Below are 20,532 nucleotides of genomic sequence, written 5' to 3' on the forward strand. Positions count from 1 at the left end.
TTGAACAATTTAAGTAGGTTAGGATTATTACTAACGCTGAGTAAGATTAAGATTTATAGTAGAAAACATAATAGTGTTAATATTTCAATTATATCAGCTAACTATTTCACCTGAACTCCATTGATGAACCAGTTGAGTTTAGCTGCAGGTTTTGAAGGGCCAGAAGTACAATTTAGTCTGACCATATCGCCCACTTGGTACCTAGGTCTTCCACCATCGATTCTTGGTCCTTGAGCGGGCAGCTCTGCGAAAAGTACATACTAATCAGAATTCTTGTAGAGCATATAGATAATAGTCAAGATTACAATTAATTTCTGAGTTCTTTAAGGTAATGAAATCATGAACTAATAGTGTTCTCTGGGTTAAGTTCTGACCTTTAATTTAACTTATTTGCAAATATGAATATATTGGTTTCGTGACCGTAAATTATTAAACTAAGAATTCAAGAATGGCGAGGAATCGGTCAAAAAAAAAAAAACAACTCGCCTTTTTGCCAACGTTTCGACAAATATATTGTCTTCTTCAGGGCGTGGCTATGCGGGTTGGTTGAGTTACAGAAACTGTTACAGATACAGTTGATTTACTTTCAGAGATAAATTCAAGGATGATAGCCAGCCACAGTTGGGATACTTTGACAGCTTCTAGAACATCACTTCAGGGATGAAAGTGTTGAAACTAAATACAGTACGTTCAAAAACAATATTTAAAAAAAACACCCACACAATCTTTTTTTCGCTTTACCTAAAAGTATTTTGGTCTAATCGATTCAGGTTTTTTTTATTTTTTTATTTTTTTGCAGATTTAGAATCTTTTTCATAAGAATTCGAGTCTGGAGATTCAGCCCGATTAACTGGAACGAGTCGAGAACAGTTGCTAATAAGTACGGGGTTAATTCATAGACCAACCACTCCATCATTACAAATGGAAAATTTAATAAGAGATAATTTTTGGTTTGTTAACAGAAATCACATTTGAAATTAAAAAAAATCAAAACAAAATATACGCGGGTCGTATGAAAAGTCCGTGCAAAAATAAAAACTACTTAATTTTTTGGGGTAAACCTTTTTTATTTTTCAACATAGTCTCCTTTTAGGCTTATACACTTCGTCCAACGTTGCTCTAGTTTGTTGATCCCTTCCGAATAATAGGATTTGTCCAAGTCTGAAAAATAGCCACTCGTTTCTGCAATCACCTCCTCGTTTGAATAAAATCTTTTCCCCGCCAGCCATTTCTTCATATTGGGGAACAAATAGTAGTCTGAGGGAGCCAAGTCTGGTGAATAGGGGGGATGTGAAACGAGTTGGAACCCTATTTCCATTAATTTTGCGACCACAACTGCTGAGGTGTGAGCTGGTGCGTTGTCATGATGGAAAAGGACTTTTTTGTGGGCCAATCGTGGGCGTTTTTCTTGCAGCTCAGTTTTCAAACGGTCCAATAACGATGAATAATATGCACCTGTAATAGTTTTACCCTTTTCCAGATAGTCGATGAGGATTATTCCTTGCGAATTGTCATAGACCGAGGGTGGATGTATTTATTTAATAGCTAAATAAATATAATTAGAATGCAATAAATAAATTGAACTGTACTGCACAACATAATTTTCCTTGAAATGCAATCTATTGTATAAACAAAATAAACTATATTCAATTATACATTAAAATAACTAAATATATTGCAGAAATAACAGAGAGGTATTCACACTGTATAAATGGGAAAGGTTCAACTTGATAATATTGCAGGAGTTTACTCTTAAGGGATTAGGTTGTTACAAGGTCCGTAAGTTACTTAGTAAGCCCCAGGTAGTTCATATTGCTGTCCGGTGGTACAACTTCTACTCACCAACCACTTGGCTACCAAAATAGTACTATGTATTAAATATTACTAGCAATCCCAAACCGGGCAGCCAAATAGAAAGCTAGCAGTGAAAGCTAATGCCCCAGGTCTTGAATGATGCTAAATGGCAAATTTAAATTACTCTAAAATAATTTTTGATACATTTTTTTTGTTTTAGTTTCCATTATAATCTATCTCGACTGACAAAAGCACTCTCTTAAAAAAAGCCACTTGACTTTTGCAAATGTAATAAATAAATAGATAAAAATCAAATTGTCTTTTTAACTTAATTTTCCTAAATATAATATTTATACACCAAGACACCGAGTAAACAATGAATTGTAATTGGCAATTTAGTTATTGTAGCCAAGCAAATAGTTTTCGTTACTAAATATTGACACTTGTTCGTTCATTATACTTTTAATTTGAAAAGATTCTTGGAATGTTTTAAAGTTTAATATTCATTTAAAATTAAATAAATAGAAATGTTATTAAAACAATTGTACAGTGACTCCCATTAATATTGGGACAGTACATACAGAAGTTCAAAATTGACGAAGATTAAAAGTGGCACCCATTTATTCAAATTTTTAAAAATTCATTTCATTTTATAATTACTATTAATTAAATAAAAACTATTTAAATAAGTACATAAAAATGTTTTGGTAGATTAAAAAAAATATATATAATAATAAGAGCAAATTCTACCTCTCATAAATATTGGGACACTATTATAATTTATAGTTTGTCCAAGGTTTTGCCCGAATATTTATACAATTTGTAAATATATACCTTAAGCATATATTCAATATGAAATTAATAATTAAATTAGTTTATATAAATCAAGCCAGGTGTAACATGTCAGGCTAAAATACAAATACAACGATTGAACAAAGAAATATTATAATTTCTTTGCACAAAGACAATAAAAAGTGTTAGAGAGACAGAAAAACTGATCGGACCTAAAACATCTACTGCGTGGAACATCATTCAGCGTTACCAAAAAGAAAAAAGAATTGTTTCAACCCCACAAAAAGGCCGTCCTCAACTGCTCTCTGAGAGAGAGCAGCGTTATATATTAAAAGAATTAGAAAAGATCACCGACTTAGTGCACCAAAACTTCAATGTGAAATTTTTGACATGTTCAGAGAGCAAAAAAGGAGCAGAAACAGTTCGGAGAGTGCTAAGAAAACTCGACTATCATGGTAGAGTAGCCTGGAAGAATCCTTTTGTCAGTAAGATAAATCGTGTTAAGAGAGTGAAATTTGCCGAAAAATGTTTCAATGTAAATAGTGACTTTTGGAATGATATACTCTAGCGATGAATCAAAATTTAATGTTTTCCAGTCAGATGGAAGGGTTCTGGTCTGGAGGAAAGCGAATGCTGAACTCGAAAAGAAGAATTTACAGCCAACTTTAAAGGGTTTTAAAGCTGCACCACCGGGTGGAGGTGGGTCAGTTCTGGTTTGGGGCTGGATGTCCGCATCAGGATTTGGAGAATTAGTGTTTATTGATGGAATGATGCACAAAATGGTTTATAGTAATATATTAAAATATAATTTGAAAAAAGTGCCCAAACATTTGGTATTTTGGGGGTCTTCTAAATTCTACCAAGATAACGACCCCCAAACCTACGGCTTGGGTGATACGTCAGTGACTGTTATACAATTGCCCAAAAGTATTCCAAACCTCTCCGCAGTCACCAGATCTTAATCCCATTGAACATTTATGGCAATATTTAGCTAGTGCTTTAAGTAAACGAGTAATATCTAACAAAAATGAATTAAAACTATGTTTCCTGGACGAATAGGAAAAAAACACCACCTGAATTAACCAAAAACTTGTTTCACCTATGCCTGATCGTTAGAGGGCTATTGTAAGTCAAAAAGCAATTATTAAATTTTAAATATTGAACATTTAAACTGGTGTCCCAATATTTTTGAGAGCCTTATTTCACACTTTTTCAAAAAGTGCTACCTAACAGTTTGGAATTTCATCGATTTATACTTATATATAATTTCCACAGATGTTGCTAATGTAATTTAAAAAAAAAAATAATCCAAACTTTTGTATGTTGTTTTCATTTTCCTTTTAAATCATTTTGTAATAGGTGTCCCATATTAATGGGAGTCACTGTATAAGGGTTGATCGTCAAAAAGTGCACGAAAAAGCGTAACGTTGAAAAACACCCAACTTTGACAATTTTTTTCTCTTTTTCTATAAAAGATAAAATTCCCAAATTTTCTTTATAATATAGGGCAAACCTTCCTTTATAACTGTAATTTTTTTGTTACAATATAGATTCCGTAGATTTTTCAAAAATAAGCCTGCATATGAAAGCTAATTTTAGAATATTATCTAAGGTGAAACAGTCATTTCTTTTTATTACTCTTTGGTGAAATTATATTTTATATTTTCTGTAACAAATTTAAAAAATACATAAGTTTTCTTACGCTTAAAGGCTCTTAAATGAAAAAAATATTAAGATTTCTTAACGCGATACTTTTTTCAATCTAACCCCATACAAGACAAAGTTTAACAGTTATTTTTTAATACCAAGTATGTAATTGCAGAACTTCGCTAAAATAGAGTTGCTAAATCCTAAATTCAAGACATCATCAGAACTCGGAAGATCAATGTATTCTCGAAATACTGGGTAATAAACAAGGATTCACAAAGCAGGAATTAATGTAATCAGAAGAGACTTACCATATCTAAGCATTGATCTCTTACAATTTGGAAAATTTTGGGAATACGCTTTAGAATCTCTTCTCTAAAGGGTAATCATATTGTCGAACTTCTTTTTCATTTATGACAGATTTTTAGCGTCCGCGTTTGGGAGTACATCCAGGTACAGTCTTGCTGTATTTGCTTGGAAGTACAATACGAGGTATGGCTATTAAATAACGAGACTGATGCTGCTACAGAAGAACTATGCATGCGCCAAATCCTAACGACCGACAGCTGTGCAGCGTAAAGCCTTCTCTTTCGATTGCAGCGTCTCACGTGTTAGTAGAGAAATCTGTCTGACCGGAACCATCGTTTGTGTAAGAAGAGGTGTTAGTTTCGTTTTGCCGAAAACAAGATACTACACATGTAGTAGAGCAACGGATTGTCGTGAAATCTCACATGAAACTGGGTAAAACCGCTACTGAAACTTATCTTTTATTAAAAGAAGTTTATGGCGATGAATGTTTATCACGTGCGCGAATTTTTGAGTGGTTCAAGCGTTTCCAAGATGGTCGAGAAAACGTCAGAGATGATGACCGCCCGGGTCGCCCTTCCACGTTCAAATCAGATGAAAATATCGATTATAATTAATCAACATTACTACCGTGAGATGCTTGCTCAACTCCGTGAAAGAGTTAGGAAAAAACGACCCGATTTGTGGAAGAACAAAGTGTCACGGGTTCTCCATCAAGACAGCGCGCCGGCTTACACTGCATTGTCTGTCAAGAACAGTTTCTAGCCAAGTATACAACATCCCAGTTTTAGGCCATCCTAGCCTTATTCGCCTGACCTGGCCCCATGTGACTTTTATCTGTTCCCTAAAATCAAATCTGCATTAAAAGGTACACGATTTCAGTCCGTTGAAGCTGTGAAAGAAAAAGCGGCACGCGTCATGCAGAAGCTGACAGAAAAAGACTTCCAGCTCGGTTTCGAACAATGGTAAATTCGCATGGAGCGTTGTAGGGTTAGGGGAGGGATGTATATTGAAGGTGATAATAACTACTCGTAAATATGTATAAATTTAAAATAAAATGTTTTACAGCAATAGTCTCGTTATTTAATAGCCACACCTCGTAGAAACTTAATGCTTCTTCCTTAATCTTTCTTCTTCTTAATCCTAATCCTTTTGTTACTACACTTTACTTAATTCTTTCGCCTCTAAGTCTTCTATAAAACACCCTTTAGATTAGATTAGATTAAGTAAGGGCAGCCTCAAGCCCTACGCCACCGCGACCCCTATGGATCTATTGTGGCTTCCCGACTTTAGAGCTCACGCTCCAGGCCAGTCCTTGACTCTTAAGAGCGACTCTTTGGTAAAGCTCCTCAGGCCTTGGTTTTTCCTTCCCCGAGAAGTAACATCCTTAGCTACACGAGCCCCTCACACTGACACAACATGTGCAGTGCCGTTTCCTCTTCTTCCTGACAGAACCTACAGAGGCTATCATCTGCCAGGCCTAAACCACCCTTAGAAAACTAAGGTTTCTCAGGGAATAAGTTGCACTTCACTCATTCACATAAACAAACACGTATCCCATCAGCCAAAAACTAGGGAATAGCTATCAACCCAGAATCTGGTCATGGCCTTCCGCACTCTTAGAATCCACATAACTTCCTGGCAAACAGCTTGGACTTATAACAATTACTTTTGTTATACTAATTATGTAAATTTAAAGTTTATGTTATCGTTGTTTTATTTCTATTTCTATACAAAAAAAATTATATCTAATCTTGAAAGATAACTTACATTACAAAAAAAGTTATCGAATCGTACATATTCATATTTTAATTAAATAATATTTAATTGTAATTAAATAAATTAAAAAATAAAAAAAGATTTTCTTAATTGCTAGATAATTTTTAGAGAGTTTAAATGGAGAATAAGACCAATAATTTTATAGACCAATTTCTTTATTGGTACCCATTTTCAGATTGTGTAGAAACAGAAAATGCCAAGGAAATTGCTTTTCCAGCAGGTGTTTCTGAATGATACCATTAGGTGAATTCAGTTTCACTTTAACCGGCCTTCTTCACACAATACCATTTCAGCTCAATCCAATCAAAGAGCACTTCTTGTACGAGTAAACTAAACAGTTCAAGCTATTTATTTTCCACCTTATTCTACGTAATATAGATAACATTCTCTTTAAATATAACAGTAAAATAGACATAACTGAATTTCGTTAATTTTTATTATAAGTTAATTAATAATTAATATGGCGATGAATTAGAATGTAGAATTTATTTGCCTTAAAAAAGCTGCATTCTATCTCTAGACTTCCGTCCATCTAACTAGCTATTTCCGCTTTAATTAATGGAGAAAATTCTAGACAATCTTCTATTTTAACGACTCTATGCTCGATTTCAAGATTATCTTATTGGAGATTGTCTCATTGCCTCCTAAATTAAGCAAAAACGTATTCTCTGATGGTTAAGTCTTTTTTCGACGTCGTGCAAATATTCAACCAAAGTTTGGCATCCGGGTTTTACAATGGCAACTCAAGACTATTCTTTTTCACATAATCCTGATGTCTAAGGAGTACAGGATACTCTTGTGTTAATCTTGGAACAGAAAACTTTTCATTTCAATCAGAAAAGGATTGAGGTTATTAGGGAAAGCATTCGTGGATCCATTCTGTTCATGGTATACCACTCCGGATCAAATTTCCAATTGATCCATCCACACAGCATACTCAAACGACATTAGCATCCCCTCCTATCCATTTAGATCCAGTTCGGCCAACAAGCTTCTTGTAACAGCATTTAAATTCACCGGAAGAATAGCGTCAAAAGTGGAAAATGAAAATTATTGTCTACAATTCCAAGGATTTAGTCAGTCATAGTAACGAAGAGGTTTTTGCCCTGCTTGCAAGCTCAATGCAAGACAATGTTCTGAATCAGAATTTAGCAACGGCTAACCGAGAGAATTCAAAATCGATCATTTTCTGTTGTGACTGGTGTTGGATTTAATTTTATTTGTTTTTTGTATTAAAAGCGTTAAGAGAGTGAAAGTAGGCTTATTCTTATTTATTTTCTTATTAAATTTGATATTTTCTAAATAATGTAAGATATTCTTTGTACCCCTGAGTACATAATAAGCCCTCATATCAGATTAGTTAAGATAAAATCCTTTCTTAAGAGGAAAGCGTCCAACAAAGTAAGCCCTACTTGATGAAAAAAGGGGCTAGATTAACGCGATTGCACAGGGAATCCCAAGAGAAATTCTTACTTTTTCAATAATCTCAACAATGAAATGGCAGACTTGAAGTCTGGAGATGAACCCTTTGGGAAACGGACCCAGATTATTCCCTTCTTTTATTAAATAGAATTTAATTTACGTTTTTACTCTATTTTACATCTCTACACTTTTTAATATTTCCATCTTAAATCATTTTTATAACATAATTTCAAATTTACAAAAAAAAAAAATATGAGCAGACTCAATCGACTTTCTCATAATGAAATTCTCGAGGTAGAAACTACTATATTTTTTCTCATACTACATACTTTAACAAGTACACATTGAAAAAATGCACATAAGCCGAAATAACTGAGATTAGTATTTCATAATAATAACAATAATAATAATAATAATAATAATAATAATAATAATAATAATAATAATATGAAGAATGAATGGGGCCAAAAGCAGCTACACGGCAGTTATTATGCCCTTCTTACTGCAGAAGGAACTGATAGCTTAGCCTCGTGCCAATGGCTCACAAAAGGCCATCTATTCCCTAAGACGGAAGGGTTCGTAATGGCGTTGCAGGACCAGGTGATAGCTACGAAGGCGTACCGAAGATGGGTTCTAGGGGAAAGTCTAGTGCACGATAAATGCAGAATGTGCAACTCCACTTCGAAAAGCATACAGCACATAGTTGCAGGATGTTCAGTGCTTGCGCCGAAGGAGTACCTTCTCAGGTACAATAATGTGGCTAAAATTATCCATAAAGCACTTTGCTCAAAGTTTGGGCTGCTGAGGACAGAAGCGCCATATTATAAATACATATAACCCGCCGACGCTGTTGCAGAATGCGCACACAAAAGTATATTGGGACACTCAGATAGTAACGGATAGGAGTGTTGCTAACAACAAGCCGGACATACTAGTTATGAATAGGAAGGGTAGAGTGGCACATATCGTCGATATCGCCATACCCAATGATGATAACATGCAGAAAAGCAGGGGCGAAAAGATCCGGAAGTACCAGAACCTTAGTTTCCAACTAAGAGAAATGTACAACCTGGACAAAACGACGATTGCGCCTATAATACTTTCCACGAGTGGCCCAACTTCCTAACCATCAAAATAGGGTTTGGATAGCCCAAAGAATTCAACGACAAGGCGTCTACAACAGCTGTTATAGACCAATATGATTCTAAAAATAGTGAAACAAATTAACTAAGTACTGCTTTCTGTTACGTAATTTTCTAATTAGTATTAGCAGCTCAATGTAACTGATGAGACCGAACGGATAAGGAAATGGTACTTTACAGGTAAACCTAGCTTTCAATACTTCCTGCTTAGGAGGTAATAACAGAGTTCATTTTGGTCAAATGAAATGAAATCTTTAGTTAATCAAAATGAAAATCTAACCAAGTTGAACAAAAATACTATTAACTAACTCACAAGTTGTACTCCTGCGATAGAAGGGTAGACACAGATAATATCAGCATTAGTTGGCATAGAAAACTTTTCCTGCCTCTGGAGGAAGTTAGTATCTAACAAAAAGGGGCTGTTTGTATATTGTAGCTCTATCAAGATCTTAAGTCCTGGCACTGAGCTCATCTATCACTGTTTCCACTTCCCTGGTATCTTATTTTTACTTAAGAGATTCAAATCTATTGTCTCCAACCAAGAAATTGTAACAAAGTAATGTTTTCAAACATTTTTTACTTCCTATTAACTGCTATTAAACCTCACCTGGTACAAACCTAGCTACTACCTACCAGTGCGTACTGGTATTCCAGTTACCTACATTTGAAAGACACACTACAGTCTTTCAAAAAGACACGTAAGGCCTTCAGAAGTAGTTGATGGTAACAACTATTTTTACTTAGCGAACTTGAAGGTTTTGTTTTGTACCTCTTCCAAGACTAATAAATATGCTTAAGAGCAAAAAAGAACCTAAAATGTACGTGAACTCCAGCATGCTAAGTCCACCGCGCTATCCACTCTCAAATAAGTTGAAATCTAGTCTTACTGCCTTCTAGTTTTCTCTAAACCAAGTAACCACTTCTTGCAAATATAAATACTGTATTCCTGTTCCGTAAACATTATTTTATCAGAGAACACAACGAACTTTATACTTCGTTCCATATAAAAATATGTTACAAACAGAGTAGCGTACTGGGGGCTGTTGCAGAGCATTCACTAAAGTACAAAATGACCCCGGAGTTATATCCTTTGCAACCGTTAGGGGCTTTTTAAAAAGAAATATTTATTCAAAAGTACAAGTTTTCAACAGTTACACAAAAATATGGGGGAAAGGAAACTTCACGACTACGTAGGACTGATGCGGAACTGATGATGGGCTGAGCAGAACTGAACTTGGACAGCGTTTGGGCAGAACTGGCTGGCCTGGTCGGAGTGGAAGTATTTATATGTTGTTAGAAGATGGCTGTTATCAAAGAGAATAAGTACGCGCTGAGTCTAGAGGTTTTGTGTATACATAACTCAGGTTTGATTAGACTCAATGAGCGTCTCGTTTCTCTGATAACTCCCTGAGTAGCCGTAACTGAGCAGCAACTGAGTAGCTAGCCTTTGGCTAACAAGTTAATCAAGTTTCGATTAAAATTGGAATGGGGGCTACTACGCAATCGCAGGCGGCCGTGAAAAGCGGCAGTCTTAAGTATAATTCTTTTTTTGTTTAACTGTAAGCTGATGAACAATTATTCGTTATTGTTGGACAGTTCTCGGGCAGAGGTGAGCACAACTCTGATATTGTCTTAGTCGACTTAAAAAAAGAAAAGTCATGCAGAATTCTTAAACGCTGAAATTTTGGTAGTGAGTAAAGCATCTGATGAAGGCAATTTAAATTTTAAAAAAAGCATTTGAGTTTCTATCTTGGAGCCACCAGGGAAACTGGTTGCAAAGCTACGAAGGAGAATATTCGACCTGTCATGAAAGACCACTTTTGGCTTCCGTTTAAAAGCAACATTTCTATATATTATACTATTTTACAACATAATGTTGGTAAGAATCAATATGTTTTCAAATTATGAATTTTGAGGAAATACGCTAAGTTTTGCAACCTTGAAAATCGCAATAAGAGTATGTCGCACGGGTGTTCACAACAGAAATTCATTTACAATATTCATTAACAAAAATTTGCGTTAAGTCCTTTCTGCCAAACAAAGTGATTAACTAAATTAATCTGTAGGATTTGTGTGCTTTGATTAAAATGTGTTCCTCCTATTGTTTGTAGTTTGTTGTGTGGAGGGAAACAGGGAAATTAGAACAAGCTCGGGTCGTTTGTGCGGGTCAAAGGGATTGCAGGAGGTAGTTTCATAATGAAATCTGCTTTCTATACTACAAAAGGTAAATCAAAGAAAGTACAGAGTTATCATAAAAAGCAATTACTGTGCTATAGAAAAGCTGTAAAATTTTGTTTTATAGTAATAAAGAGAAAGGACAGAAATCGCCCGGAGTGAAGGTTTTATTTAAAAAGAGGTTTATAATGAATGAGTTTTGATGGAAATGACGGGAGTACTGCACTCTCATTATTAGTGGAAAACATAAATTGCAAAAAAACGGTTGGAGAAAGATGTTCAGCCGACATCAACTTTTTTTTGAGCAATTCATGCAGATTAAGGAATAAGTTTCTTTAGAATTTGCATTTTTCCTATTTTTAGAGCCTCTTAATAAATAAATTGATTGCAAATCATTCCTAAAAGGAAAGTATGTTGTAGAAGAAAGATTTTTTGAACTAGAGTATTAACGTGTGATTGCAGATTGAAGTGGATTTCTAGGTATTAGGACTTGGGTGATAAAAAAGATTATCAAGATCTAGTACGTGTGGTCCGGTTGGAGATGTAAAAAAGGAGCCCTTACTATGGATCAAAGTATTTTAGATTGTAGAGATTGAATTCTTAAAAGATTGGTTGCGTTTGATTCAACCACCACAAAGACCTAGATGGGTTTTAAGTATTAACTAGTATTTTGTTGTCTACAGACAGTTTACTAGCAATCTTTTAATTTGTCGATAGCGTATGTTTGGTTTTGTTCTTTTATATAAGTCTAGTGTTGGGGCTTGTAAGTAATGAACAACACTGACTAACTAGGAGGTAGTTAGGATAAAGACAAGAGAACGCCTGGCTAGACTAGTTGATGAGTATATCCTAACCAATTCTTTAATCTTATTTCTTTTATCTATCAGAAAATAGGTGTAATTAGACAATTAGCAATTATTTTTGTAAAATGAAACGTCTTACTATCCTTGCAATTCAGATCATTCCCGTTTTTGGTCTTCTCTAAATAGAAGGCTTTTAATCGAAGATGAACTTTTCAAAATAAGAAATTATAGATCGCTATTTACAAAATGCTAAGGCTAAATTTACTACTGATTACGTTAGTACAAACTTATAATGAAATGATGTTTCCAAGCCGAGCGAACATTGCTGATCTGAGTCCGAATGGTAGTGCACTAATCGAGTATGGGCCAATTAATATGCAGTAAACTTGGTAATACTGCTTAGAATTCGCATCGAATTATGGGATACTTGGTGAAATAATACACGATCGTCCAGAAAACCCTCTAATTGTTCAGGTTTACGAAGTAATCGGCTGCATATTACTGGTTGATTTCCAATTAATTTACTGACGTACTAAATTTTCTTACATTCAGCCTTTATTCGCGCCTGCCTTTTCGAAAATTGAGCACTTAACGTCATCGCACCCGATTATACATCTTTAGCGCCATAAGGCAGCGTTTTTTAAAGTTTCAGGTTAAACTAAAATTTATCGAATCTTATCTTAGAGTATTGAATCAGCTATATAAATACATATTACTTTAATTTAAAATTCATATAATGCAAATGGCTAAATGCTTTACATTCAAGGAGAATAATGGCCTCTCATTTGACATACTAAACAATCACACAGAACGCAAGTATGACTTGCTGAACCCATAGACTGTACCTAGGACATTATCTTTCAAGTCACAACAGACTTCTTAGGTTTGCAATGGATTAGTTTCTTCTGCAGAGCAATTACAAACTGCTTGAAGACCCACAGAGAAAGAGAAGTAAAGAAGTGGACAATTCCTTGTCTGGTATTTCGTCATTGGGATTAGCTAAGAGGTGTACTCTTACAACTTCCTTACTTAGCTTGGGTAGTGTTATCAGTAGGTGAAGGGTGGAGATCCGCTCACTAAAGGGCTTACGAGGAGCTGACAGCAGGGTGTGGTAATCCCTAACAGCCGCCATTTTTTCTGCTCTTGTGATGGCATTATCTCAAATGTAAGAATATAGCCAACCAACTAGGTAGCATAGCACAGTATATTGCAAATCATTGTGAGCTAGCTATCGGACAAGATCACCCGAAAGTATGATCACGCTTGCTTCCAGCTAGTGCCTGGTCTCAGGTGGCCATTGGCAAGAAGATGCAAGGATCTGGAAGAATAAAAATATAAATGGAAGCCGCTTCAGAGAGTACAAGAAGAAATGTTCTCCAGTAAGCTATTACCCTATCAAGTTCAGCCAAAGTATTCAGTAGTGTTTTTAGCAATAAGTAATTGAAAAAAAAAAAATATCCTTCCTTAGAAATAGTGTCTCAATACAATTCTTCTCTTACGAAGGTAAGAGAATGAGAAGAAGTAATAATTAGTGAAATTAGAGCTCAAGAATCTTGTCCATATTTAACTACAAAGCCAGATTCAGTACCGAGTAACCGAGGGCCAAAAAAAAAAGGTGGATAATAATTGATCGCTTGGAACTAAAGATCACAACGCTGTTGCAGGCAAAATTAGAAAAATTGCAATTATAAAACAAAATTTTAAGTAAATGATCAAAGCATAGTAGATCGACTTTAAATAAACCACCAACGAACTTACGCTCTTACATAACTCAAAATCTGAACAAATAAATAATAATAATTAGAACACACGCAAAAAAAAAGGCCAAATGATGATTTTGATGATAACGGATAATAACAGAATCTGTAAATAACCAAGATTAGAATAAAAAGATACGAGGGTCGTTTGAAAAGTCCGTGCAAAGTCAGAGAGATAGCACCACTGGCGCGTATCGAGGTTATGTTTCGTTAGTAGCATCTCTTGGAAGAACAAACACCAAGTTTCAGCCAGATCGGTCTATTTCTTTGTGTTTGGCATTCGTTTGAATCGAGGAAGTCGAGTGATTTTCAAAAAATGGACGAAAAAGAATTTCATGTGTTGATTAAACACTACTTTATGAAAGGCAAAACGCCTCAGGAGACTAAAGAGAAGCTTGATAAACATTATGGTGACTCTGCACCTTCGATTAGAACAGTTTATAAGTGGTTTCAAAATTTTCGGAGTGGCCGTATGGGCACAAGTGACGCTGAACGTTCTGGACGCCCTGTTGAGGTTACTACTCCCAGAAATCATTGATAAAATCCATGATATGGTGATGGATGCCAGAATAGTGAAGGTGCGTGAGATTGCTAGTGCTGTGGGCATCTCGAATGAACGGGTACATAATATTTTGCATCAACATTTGGACATGAGAAAGCTATCCGCAAGATGGGTGCCGCGATTGCTCACGCTTGACCAAAAACGAAATCGTGTGAAGTGTTGCAAGGACGGTTTGCAGCTGTTCCAGAAGAATCCGCAGGACTTTAAGCGTCGTTTCGTCACTGTGGATGAAACATGGATACATCACTACACACCTGAGACAAAAGAACAATCTAAACAATGGGTTACCAAGGGGGAATCTGCGCCAAAAAAGGCGAAGACCGTTCCTTCGGCCGGAAAGATTATGGCGACTGTCTTTTGGGATTCGCAAGGAATAATCCTCATCGACTATCTGGAAAAGGGTAATTACAGGTGCATATTATTCATCGTTATTGGACTGTTTGAAAACCGAGCTGCAAGAAAAACGCCCACGATTGGCCCACAAAAAAGTCCTTTTCCATCACGACAACGCACCAGCTCACACCTCAGCAGTTGTGGTCGCAAAATTAATGGAAATAGGGTTCCAACTCGTTTCACATCCCCCCCTATTCTCCAGACTTGGCTCCCTCGGACTACTATTTGTTCCCCAATATGAAGAAATGGCTGGTGGGAAAAAGATTTTATTCAAACGAGGAGGTGATTGCAGAAACGAATGGCTATTTTTCAGACTTGGACAAATCCTATTATTCGGAAGGGATCAACAAACTAGAGCAGCGTTGGACGAAGTGTATAAGCCTAAAAGGAGACTATGTTGAAAAAATTAAGTAGTTTTTATTTTTGCACGGACTTTTTAAACGACCCTCGTATATATATAAAACCAAATACATTTATTTACCTGCAGAAGCAATGATTTGAAAATGAAATGTAAATAATGAAATTGGAAGCCTTCATTCTGATTTAATTTTTTCATTTAACCAAATATTTGTAGAAAAGTGAAAATTATTATTCATAACTCAGCTTCGGTTCAGAGCAGAATGAAAATTTATTTTATTTATTTTGTACATAGAACAGCATCTATAACTGATCGTACAAACTGTGATCTCCTTTTAATGGTCACTTAAAAAAAAATAACAACAATTTTGTAGCCAAAATAACTGCACATGTTCTTCTTAAAGAGAATGAGTGCGTAATTACAGACATGCAGACCACTTTCTAAAATTCAAATTTTCGTATTTAGAAGACCTCAAAGTCGATATTTCCGGTAAAAAGTCCAAAAATCTGCACGATTACATTTCCTTTTCTTACTAAGTAAGAGAACTTAACAATATACAGATAAAGTTTAAGTTTTCGTAACGAATAGTAATGGAGATCGATTGCTTTAAGGTAAAGTTATTTTTAAATAGTTTTTTTGTTCACTAATTATAATGGTAACAAAAAAGTCAAGGAATGCGAACTCCCAATTCCCTAAAGAAAGACAATGGGAATTATTTGGTGGAAAAAAGGGGAAGACTGATGCAGTAATTAATTAATTCTATTTAGTGGAACCAAAACTCCTGCAACTCTTTTGTCAGAGCTTACAGAAAGACTTCCTTCCAAGTTACTGAATTCATTTCTTGCCGCTCTAATTAATGCCACTTATCTCCTTCTCTCTTTTTTTATATTTTTCATCTCTTTCTTAGAGAAACTTTGTTTTTTTTGGAACCGCGAAGACTGAGTGTACTACAGTCGCCCTCAGGAGTATATATAAATAACTCTCAAAAAATTTACTGCAAAAATACTGAGGAGTACCGGGATCCATGAGTACAAATGCCTGATCTCAAAATGCACTATATTCAACGGAAATTTTCTTTTATATGTTCTGACCACAGAAATTAAATCCTTTATAATCTCCTAATCGCCTAAAATCTGTCTGTCCTAAGAGCGAACTCTAAAAGATATACTAGACAAAAAGATGTCCTCACAAATCACAGTGGCTAGTAAAGGGTTTAAATAACAGATTTACAGGAATAAGTTAGTAGAATCAGTTTCAGAACCTCAAAAAGTTGGTTAATATTTGGAGATTGTTCTGTTGTAGAAAGATATAAAGATAACTGAGACTATTGCTTGAATAGGGAATCGATTCTTCAACGTTCTGTGCAAAAATTGGTGCGTTTTCTCTCGGAGAATGATAGAATTGAAAGTGGAAGTGAAAAAGCTGAGGCTAAACTTCGTGGGGAAATCGAGGAGACTCCAGCACAATTCTAGACGTACTGTGGCGCTATCATTCTCGATTTAGGCACCACGGTAGCCGAGCGGTTAGAGGCGAGAATAAAGCTAATAAGTATTGTGTGGTACTGGGTTCGATTCCCGGTCTTGGGATTTTATTTAATAGTAAATAAAAGAAATTTACAGTAAAGTATGTTTGCTAGTCGCCTCCGTTCACGACACCTAATTGGTAGTTGGACGTTAAGCCCCGCCTGAAAAAATAGGCGATTACTTAACTTCACTTTTTTTGCTTTCATTCCCGATTTCGTAGCATCTAGGGTTCTAACTAGTGATGATAGAAGAGAGAACCTTCCTATAGAACAACACTCAAATCATAGGATTCCTTTAAGGAGTAAGCTTGATTAAGAGTGCTTAAATATAAGTGATATCATAAAGGTCTGACACCACTAAGATACCAAAACGTTCTGGCAATAAACAGTAATTCCAAAAATGGGATCCAGTTGGCTTCTGAAAAGTCTCATGGAATTAGCCTGCTGTTTGCAGAGCATTGAATGGATGTGCTGTTAAAAGGTATTATTTAACTCTTGGCAGAACCCTATCTCTCAGGAACTGTAAAACCTGGCAATGAAATCCTATTTCCTAGGATTGAATAGGCACATTTTGAGCAGGGTAAGCGGAATGACCATTCTTCCTTTTATGCAAGACTCTCCCAAGGGTCTCGCATTAATGTTTTAGTCTAGTAAAGTAATCGCCTATTTTTTTTTTAGGTGGGGCTTAACGTACAATCATCAATTAGATGTCGTAAACGAAGGCGGTCAACATTTGGAGCATTGGATAATGTTGGGTATTGTTTGTATCTCGTGAGTCCTGATCGTTCTGTTAGAAGTTCCAAAGTGGACGTTCCCAAATTGTAGCATAGTCTAGAGCTGCGGATCTCTTTTGAAACAGGAGATGTGAAGAGTTCTAACTGCGCAAATCTTTCATATTTGAAACTGCAAATAATTTCGAAACAATCTCTTCTAAAAAAATTCCCAACCTGGAGAATGTATTGGTTTCAAACCCCAGATTTCGTTTATAACACACTGCTTATTAATTAATATATATTTGCAATGTTTAATAGAAATTGCTTAATACGAAACTAAGTATAAAACTGATTAGTTGGTAATAATTGGAGTTGAGGGCCTCTCCTTGGAGGCAGGAAGGAGGGATCTTTGTTACTGGATGCTGCAAAGTCAGCAACAACTACTCGATGACTATTACTTAACACTAAGTAAGTGTAATTGTTTGGCAAAGAGTAATTGTTTGACTTGAGATGAAAATTCCTGTGTAACAGTTTTATTAAGTTCTGCACTAATTACTGGTTTTGCAAAATACCAACTTTTAGCAATGGAATTAAATCAAATTTTAATTTTAAAAGATTATTTATGTCACAAAATTTCATCATATTATTTTTAATTGTTCTCTCGTTGTATTAATTAAGGGGCACAAATAATCGTGTAGCCATAATTGTAGAGTATTGTTCATTGTTTTTTGGTGACTGAATCATTGATCCAAAAGAAAGAGAAATCATTGCTGATTTCAGTTATATTTACAGCCATGTTTTCGTGCTAGGGACTAGGTCATCTTCAAGGCTTAAGCTTGTATAGTATTTTTTTACATTTTCAACATTTAAGAGTATCTAAGCAGTCAGGATAGAAGACACACAAACCTTTTGATGTTAAAAATGAAAAAAAAAAAATATGATAATTGTGTAGAAGAAGAAGCCCTGAAGACGTCCTAGTTCCTTAGATTGAAAGCTTGGCAAAAAAATATGACTGAAACAGGCAATAATCTTTCTTCCTTTGGATGCAGACTTAGAGATTTTCAGCTTTTTTTTACTGAATTTGCAAGCTTCGATGTCCCTTAAATAATGAACCAGCTTTTACTGAATTTGCAAGATTTGATGGCTCTTAACAAGAAATATAAAGCTTGTTTTTAGTTTAAATCCAATATCTCAAAAACAGAGTTGGAACAAAGCACCGTCTTGCGATTTTGTTTTAATTCTGTTCACGCGACCGTCTCCTCAATGGCTTTGGTAAGAACCCAACAATCCGAAGTCGTAAGTTTTATGTCGTTTTTTTTTAAAAAGTGATTCTCAGCAATCTTCTGAAAAGTGGCTTTAACTTCTTAAATTACGTAAAGAACTATCATTTTAATCTGAAACAATTTGTCAACTTTCTTCCTTTTTTTTTGAGTTTTCTGAAAACTATTAGTTCAAATTTTCTTGTAGTATAGTCTTAGTTAGTTGCACTGCTTATATAGTGTGTTCAAGTTATCTTAAGATTTAATACTTCTAATATTTAATTGGATTGCTCCAAGGTTAAGAAAAATGGTTAATACAAAAAGCACTCTATGTAGAATGGAAATCTAAGTTCGTAATTAATCGTAAGGAGCTTAAATAAAGTCTCAATGTTACTAGGCAGGAAATAGCACAAGTTTTCCTATTCATCTTCTAGACTGTGGTGGAGGTGAAGTCACGAACAGGAGACGGGTACTGGTTTTTAGAGTTAGATCTAGTTTCTAGACTGATTGCGTACGAGCGAGGACGAGATGTGAATTATTAACGAGGAGGCTGAGTGTACAACAATAATAAGGTAAATAACTTAGGAGAAACACTGATTACGGTAACACCCTACTAGGTTAATATGAATGACAATGTCGAACAAACAAAATAATTAAATATTAAAGCGATAGAAGGATGGTATTGTAGATTAGGGTGGAAGATTTGACGATAAGAAAAGTACGCAGGATGTGGCGTTTTGAAAGACGAAGGCAGATCGTTGCTAACTAATTATAGAAAGTGTTGGCTTCTCTCTATAGCGCCATCCCTGTGCTGTGTTCCAGCAATTCAAGTTCTAGAAAATACGGAAGTTAATGAGATTGTTACTTAGTATTGTTATTATGCAGATTTCCGTGTTTTGAGTTTACACCGTTATATAGTCCCTTAATTCCGGTAGAGTGCTTTATAAAATTTAATCTATGTTATACAGGTGGAGATCTATAACTATCATTATATAATAGGATGAAAAAATACTGCAAATTTCAGTCATATTTTGAATTTTTTATTATGCCGAGCTTTCGACCTAGGGACTAGGGCTTCAGGGACATATTTAGTTAACAAAAATTATATTAAAATGAATATGTATAATGTAACATGACTTACAAAAAATTATTTACCTAATTGATAATGTAATAGTTTTTACATCAATTAGAGGTTGTTATTGTGTCTTCTGTCTTGTCTCCTCATGGACTGAGTGTGATCGGTTTTATGTGTTTGATTGTGAGGAAGTCAGTGTTGCCAATTGTCAAGTATTTTGTAGTAAGTTCGCTTATATGGCGTATATGCCATATAAATTCAAAATAGTGACTGAAATTGGCAGTTATTTTTTTCAACCTGTTGAAACAATTGAATCAGTCGCCAAAAATAATGAACAGTTTAAAAGAGAGGAGGTGCATAGATATCTTCTAAAGTGTTAAGTATTATTAGTATAACTCAAATTTCCGAAGTTTTGAAGAAAATTTGGGAGTTAGAATCTTCAACAAGGAAGTGGTGTGGCTGATCACACCGGAAGAAGTATTTGCGTGGAAAAATCAATGCAGAAAAGGCGAACTAAAGCCTCAAATTCAGCTCTAACCACAGCAAAGGTAAGGTATGTAAGAAATCCGATCTTTTTAGTCATACTAGATTGCCCTAATTGGTTATTCGATTCTAAGTTAAAAGCTCCTGCTACTGCTTTTAAGATTCACTCAAGTTAAGCCGATTAAGTCCTTTTGTCATATTCTATAACCTGACAGGTTTTTTGATACTTCTATTCGGAATTTATACAAAGAAATAAATAAATAATTAATATTGAAAGCTTGAGTTATATAAACAGCTTAATTATATATAATAAGTAAACAGTCAACCTGACCTCGTTGGAAAGCCTCTAAACATCTGACGATGGCAATATATTTGCACACAATGAAATGAGGTTTTATTTGAAATGCTAATGAATACCTCACACAGCATAGCTGGCTTAAATATTTCACAATCTTCTTCAACATTAGGACTCTCTATTTTATATACAATTACGCCCCCAAACGTTTGAGGTGCCCACATAAAGAAGAATCATCTCTGATCGGCTGCACCT

At 35.1% G+C, this 20,532-nt stretch overlaps 1 protein-coding gene across 1 annotated transcript in view; it reads right to left on the reverse strand.

Moving 5' to 3' along the window:
• Positions 1 to 20,532, reverse strand: part of LOC141451627 (cell adhesion molecule 3-like) — a 133,015-nt gene that overhangs the window by 2,744 nt on the left and 109,739 nt on the right. The window contains exon 4 of the mRNA XM_074123086.1: positions 111 to 244. Within this exon, the coding sequence (XP_073979187.1) occupies positions 111 to 244 (134 nt within the window). The remainder of the gene's footprint in view (positions 1 to 110; positions 245 to 20,532) is intronic.

Source organism: Rhodnius prolixus, unplaced genomic scaffold (genome assembly GCF_049639745.1).
Source record: "Rhodnius prolixus isolate KJV_2025 unplaced genomic scaffold, Rpr scaffold_14, whole genome shotgun sequence".
In the NCBI taxonomy this organism is placed as follows: domain Eukaryota; kingdom Metazoa; phylum Arthropoda; class Insecta; order Hemiptera; family Reduviidae; genus Rhodnius; species Rhodnius prolixus.